Here is a 6,977-nt window from a genome sequence, read left to right as displayed (position 1 = left end):
AGTCTCCCTTAGTCAACAAGTAGCGATGTATGATGAAAAAATTAAAAAAAAAAAAACTATTTTTTTATTATAATTTATTTATTAATATATTTTTATTTAATAAATATTAAGTAAAATTCATTAATTTTAAAATCATTTAATAATAAAAATTATTTAGTTTTTAATAAAATAATATGAAAATAAAATTTATTATTAATTATATTAAATATATATTTTTAAAATTATATAAAAATAAGTCTTTTTTTATATATAAAAAAAAGGAGTATTTGCTTCTAGACTCGAAGCCATGAAAAGTAAAATCCGGATTAAGAAAAGGAAAATGCATGAAAAATTCTGAATGGCTCTATACGATGACGTGTTGAAGTGGCGACCAAGCAGCAAAAAAGTGTAAATAATGGGACCGAGTGGAGGGAGGCGCGAAATATTTGTGCACCATCCTTCTTTTATCAGTGGGTTTTAATAAAAATATTTTCAAATTTAAAATTTTATTTTTTATTTTTATAAAAATCATTTGATATTTAAAAATTTATTAATTCAATTAATTTAAATTTATATCAAATAACCTCGTAAAAAAAAGTAAAGTATTTTCTCTCAAATTTTAAAGATATTTTATACCCAAAACTGAAATAAATAATTATATATTTAATATTGTCATATAAATAAATTTTTTTATTATTAACATATAAATAAAATTATAAATAATTTTATTCATAAAATAAAAAAATTATTCACATTACTATCATTTTAAGCTATATAAAATTTTAAATGAATTTTATTATGGTATATTTTCGAGTATATTTATCTTTTTTTTTTTTTTTTTTTTTTTAGTCTTCATCAAACAGCAGCGACGTAAGATGAACAGTGAGTGTGTGAGCTAGACCACCCCTCCAAGAAGTCGCTGCTGACTACTTATAGGGGTGAGCACTGACATTGGTAGACAGGATTGGATTGTGAATTTTGTTGTCAGAATTTTCTTTGCATTTGTCTCTGTCTCTGTCGATTGAAAATGTTCACACTTAGTTCTAAAGCTACTGCTTCCTCTTCCGCTAGTTTGCAGTCTTCTCTCCTCTCATCTCCTCGGACTCCTCCCGTTTCAATTCCGACGCTTGCTGTTTTAGGAAGAGGGATGAATAACAACTCCTGCCCCTCCTCCCCGGTCTCCTCCTTCTCCTCCTCAGGTGAGTGCCTTTTTTTTCTTGTACCATTCAATTGTTGTTTTCTCTTTCCCCCACTAATTTTCTATTTGTTTTCTTTTAACAGGCACGACTGGCCCACCGCAGTTAGTCATGCAAAACGTGCCTGTTGGATGGAGATTCCACCCCTCCGAGGAAGAACTGGTTGATTATTATTTGAAGAGGAAGAGGCGTGGTGATCCTATAGATGGCATGGACATTGGCGAGGTTGATAAATTATGCGATCATGATCCTAAGGATCTTCCAGGTAACTACTGTTACTAAATAAATTTCTTCTCTTCTTTTCTTTCGAAGTAGACAGTTAACGATGATATATGTTTGTGTAGATCTTTTCAAGAATAAATCTAAGGATAAGGTGTGGTATTTCTTTTGTCTTCGCCTGCATCACAAAAATGGCCTGACTAATAGGAAGGGAAAGGGTGGATACTGGAAGTCCACAGGTGACCCTCGCTGGATCATGGCTGAAGATAGTGATGAGGTGATTGGAATAAAGAGAACTTTGGTTTTCCATAATCCTGACGCCACTCAATGGGTCATACATGAGTATGAGTACACCGCAGCCGCAGCAATCAACACGCCTACTGAGGTAATTGCCTATACTCTGTCATATGAGATAGGAACTTTTACTGGTGTGGAAGGAGTTGTTCATTTTGGCGTTCTCTTTCTGTATTCTAATATAGGCATGCGATTTACAAAAATATGCATTTGGAGAATCACCTTGGTGTTTGTTGGAATGAGGCAAAATAAAATCTTTCATAAATTATTATTTGTGATATAATTGAAATCGGATTTTTAATGCAGTCAATGGGTATAGGAATTTTAATCAGAACCCTTGAACTGAAGTGATGACATGAATTTTAGCTGATATTGACTCATGTCGGTTTTATTATTTTCTTGAGATTTTGGTGATATAAATCCCTTACTGCAATTGTGACTTTCCGTTTTGTTCTGTTATTTCTTCAAAGTTTTGATAAAATAAACACTTGCAGCATTTAGAAATTTGTTTTTTTGCTGATCTAAGGCATGATATGGAATTTCACGTAGTTAACTTCTTGCTATGTGTTTGTGCAGGACAATTATGTTCTTTGTAAATTAAAGATAAAATCAAATAAGAAGGAAAAGGCAAGTAAGAGGTCAAAGAAAGCTGAACCAGATTGCAGAACAAGGCCTAAAAAGAAGGCAAGAAAATGTGAATCAGACAGTAATTTGACTTCTGCTTCCTCTTCTACTTCCAAAAATAAAAAGTTAGAGGAGACTATTGCTAATTCAGCCTATGGTGAAGGTGAACCAAGCAACAATACGATTTTGGATTTAGAAAATCAAAATCTAAGTATGGCTACTATCTCAACCTGTAACAAAGGTGAGACAAGCTGCCCGATGGCTTCTAATTTTGAGAATCATTCTTATAATAAAGCTGTTGTTTCAACTTGTAATAAAGGTGAAACAAGTTGCCCAACGGCTTCCTATTTGGAGAATCTTAGTCCAAATGAGATGACTGTTATGTCATCATACAAGGAAGTTGAACCAAGTAGCCAAAGAGCTTCTGGTTTAGGAAACCAAAGTCCATATGAGATAACTACTCTTTCAACCAATAACAAAAGTGAAACGAGTTGTTTTAGGACTTGTGATTTTGAAAATCATAATTCAAATGTTTTTGAGACTTGTGATTTTGAAAATCATAATTCAAATGTTTTTGAGAAAGTAACACCAAGTTACCTTGTTCCTTTGGATTTTGAAAAGCAAGATCCTAGTAAAATCTTGGACACATCAGCCTCCATAGAAGGTGAACAGTTTCCTCTCTTGGAAACACCTTCTGATTTTGAACATCAAAATCAATATAGGAAGGTTGATGTGTCAGTCAATGAAAATCATAGAAGTCCCTCAATGGCTTCTAATACTGGAGAAACTAAATCTCAAGGAATGCAAAGTCAATATAAGAAGACAAATATGCCATTCCTTGAAGATTGTCCTGGTTCCTCAATGGGTTCTAACATCCAAGACGTTATGTATCAAGAAGGGCAAAGCCAATATGACATAGAGATTCCAATCCCTGAAGATGATGATCTGTTGAGTGTTTTTGGTGTAGATAAATTTCCTGAGGTGAGAAATGGTAATGCGTAATGGACAGTTCTTACTTCTATGCATGTGAAGCAAAAGAAGCAGATTCTGAACTTATGTTTATTTTTTCTGCAGATAAGCCCTCAACTTTTGGACGAGCTTATGGCAAGTTTTGACCCACAAGACAGCCTCAACTCTGCACCACAGCCGCCTATTTGCGTCAATGAAAGCCTCAATAGCAATGCCATGGGTGCCTCCGTGCCTATTTGAATAGGATATGTTCCTATTAGGTTCCTGCTTGGGAACTAAACAACCTAATACTAAAAACGGACTGAGTTTAGTTTTTGTATTTCTAAACAGGTATGTCCCTCTGCTTTGTACTAAACGTGTCGGAAAGAAATTAAAACAATTAGTGTAGAAACCAAACAGTACTAGTTGTTTGGTTCCCACGTCAATGGTTGATCTTCCCGCTGGTTAGCCTGATAATGGATGTGCTGAGTTTGACTCAGATTTAGTAACTGCAGCTTTTAGCTGCAATCCATCATTACATGGCCTTTATCCTCCTAAGTTTATAGGCTATATTCTTACAAAAATGTTACCATGACTCTTCCTATGGAGTTATGATTAGACTATTGTCTTCTGTTCGGAATATGTAAACAAGAAGTGTTATTTAACTTCTATGTATGGTTCTGTTCCTTATTTATGAATGTATAACAGCTTGTATTTTCCGAGTACCTACCTCTGTATTGTTGTAAAAATGTTGAATAAAATGTTCAGCTTCACTGAAAATTCAATTTGCCCTGTCTTACACTTTTCAGGCATTGGTTTGCCAATGCATTAACTATAGAAATGTGGTGATTTTTAATTTTATTTGTGATAGTTAAGAATGATTAAAATTTCTTTATATCTATATAATGGTGGTAGACTGGCAGCAGAATTATTAAATTTTTAAAATATAAATTATTAATAAAAATATTTTCATGTAAATTATTAACTAAAAATTTAATTTTTACGTGCTCTTCGTAGTCTAGAGATGGCAATCAGTCGAATATTCGTAGGTATTCAATTCGACTAAAAGATAAATTTAAATAATATATAATTAAATTTAAGTAATAATATACACATTGAGTTCGGCTTAGAATATCTGTATTGAGTTCGGCTTAGGATATCTGTTTTCAATGTTGCATATCCATTTGTATAAAAAATTATTTAAAATATTATATTTTAAATAAATAGAATTTAGCTATTTTATATAATGATTAAATTTTAAAATATAAATTATTAATAAAAATATTTTTACTTAGATTATTAATTAAAATATAAAAATAAAAGAACTCGAGTATTATTCAAATAATAATAATTGGGCTTGGATAAATTTGGATAATTGAGAATAAATTTTAATTGAGTTTTGAATAAATTTGAGGAGTGCATACGGTCTGGTTTCGAATTGGAACCGAACCGGAACTGATTCGGTCAAAATCGATCTGGAACCGGCTTCGAACAGTCCTTATATGGTTTGGTTTAGGTTCATATTTTTAGGAACCATGAACAGACGGTTCTGAACCGGATTGAATCGACAGTTCGGAACCAGACCAAACATGTGATTGAAATATAAAATAATTCAATAAATACCTCACCCCACTCCTAATTCATTTATAGATATTATTAATTCTCTACATAATTATTCTTTACACTCTCTTTAATTTTTACTACTTTTTTAATTTCTCTCAAATTCTTATTTTTAATATTTAAAATACTTAAAAAATAAATTAATGAAAAATATTTTTTTAATTAAAGAAAAAATAAAAAAAAATAATTTTCTCTTTTCAAAAGATAAAATTATTTTTTATATTTTGATAATCTTATTAAAATATAAAAACACATATTATGTATGATATAAATACATAATATTAGTTTAATATTATAACCAAACATTGAAAAAATTCCCATGAAAAATATTTTCTTAAAAAATAATTTTCATAAAAAATATTTTTCATATATATATATATATATATATATATATATATATATTATTTTCGCAAAACAAAGTCAAAGTAAAAATATTTAATAAATAAAAGTTTTATTTTTAATTATGAAAGCATATTATTGTTTCAAAAAAATATTTAAAATTTTCTTGATGAAAAATAAAAATATATAACAAATAATAAAAAAAGAAGATAGACGCAAAATACATATTTTAAAGTAAATATATGTATTAAAAATAACAAATAGAAGAAAAATGAAGGAGAAAAAAAATCTGCTGAAGAAAAAAGGCCATAGCAAATTCTTTTGGTTTAGCTATGTTTAAACTAATAAATATATTTTCATAATTAATAATAAATAATAGAGTAAATTATTATTAATTTATTAACATAATGTGAAGATATATAGTTTTTTCAATTAATTTAAAAATTAAATATTTAAATTTTTAAAAAATTCATATAAATAAAAACATTTATCATTTTAGTTTTAAAACTAATTATATAAATGTATCTATTTTTTTTTATTAAAAGAATATGAAAGGAGAGCAAAAAAAACATTTTAAAGAGTCAATACAAAAAAGAAAAAAGAAATCACCTATCCAAGCCCAAGTGCGGCTTCATTAATTAAATGGCAGAGCCCGCATAATTTAACGTGCTCCCAATGGTATAGGGACACCAGATATATATATAAATTTTAAATATTATATTTTAAATAAAAAAAATTTAAATATTTTATAAAATTATTAAATTTTTAAAATATAAATTATTAATAAAAATATTTTTATTTAAATTATTAATTAAAATATAATTTAATATGCTCTTTATAATATAGGGATGACAACCAATTGAATATTTGTAGATATCTGATCTAATTAAACTATAATATGATAAATTTGAATAATATATAATTAAGTTTAAGAAATAATATTCATATTGAATTTGGATTAGAATTAAGGTTAACTTACCTTCGTACTTTGGCTTTTGGAAGTCCAAATCCTAGTGCGACTTCTTTTGTATCAGTCCCTGAACAAGTTGAAAGGAGTTGCCTCAATGGAACACTTTATTTTGAAAATCAAAATCATTATAAGAATGCTAATAATTCTATGCTTGGAAATCATTGGAGTACATCTATGGCTTCAAATATTCATAAAACTAGATGTGCGTGGATTGTAGAGCTGTGAATAAAATCATCGTAAAGTATCACCACTCTATTCCTAGATTAGATGATTTGTTGGATGAGTTGCATAATTCTTGCATTTTTAGTAAGATGGATTTGAAGAGCAGTTATTATCAAATTAGAATGAGAGTTGGTGATGAATAGAGAACCGCCTTCAAAACAAAACATAGTTTATATGAGCGGCTAGTGATGCCTTTTGGTCTTACTAATGCCCCTAGTACTTTCATGAGACTTATGAATCATATTTTGAGAGCTTTTATTGGAAAGTTTGTTGTTGTCTATTTTGATGATATTCTTGTTTATAGTAAAAGCATTGATGAGCATTTGCATCATTTGAAACTTGTGTTAGATGTGTTGAGAAAAGAAAAGTTGTATGCAAATGTGAAAAAATGTTCTTTTTGCTTAGAAAGAATTGTGTTTTTGGGATTTGTTGTGAGTAGGAAAGGTGTTAAAGTAAATGATGAAAAAGTTAAGGCAATTAGAGATTGGCAAACACTTAAATATGCATATGAAGTTAGGAGTTTTCATGGATTAGCAGGTTTTTAAAGAAGATTTATACCTAACTTT

At 29.1% G+C, this 6,977-nt stretch overlaps 1 protein-coding gene across 1 annotated transcript; it reads left to right on the top strand.

Annotated features, from left to right (window-relative positions):
* The first annotated feature begins 925 nt into the window (after nt 1-925).
* On the top strand, nt 926-4,045 carry LOC110631747 (NAC domain-containing protein 69-like). The gene is made up of 5 exons (XM_021779696.2): nt 926-1,178; nt 1,261-1,440; nt 1,520-1,779; nt 2,265-3,293; nt 3,387-4,045. The coding sequence occupies exons 1-5, from the start codon at nt 1,007-1,009 to the stop codon at nt 3,519-3,521; spliced, it is 1,776 nt and encodes a 591-aa protein (XP_021635388.2). The 5' UTR covers nt 926-1,006; the 3' UTR covers nt 3,522-4,045.
* The last annotated feature ends 2,932 nt before the right edge of the window (nt 4,046-6,977 follow it).

Source organism: Hevea brasiliensis, chromosome 4 (genome assembly GCF_030052815.1).
Source record: "Hevea brasiliensis isolate MT/VB/25A 57/8 chromosome 4, ASM3005281v1, whole genome shotgun sequence".
In the NCBI taxonomy this organism is placed as follows: domain Eukaryota; kingdom Viridiplantae; phylum Streptophyta; class Magnoliopsida; order Malpighiales; family Euphorbiaceae; genus Hevea; species Hevea brasiliensis.
The sequence above is the reverse complement of the archived record's forward strand: the minus strand, read 5'-3'. Positions and strand labels throughout refer to the sequence as shown.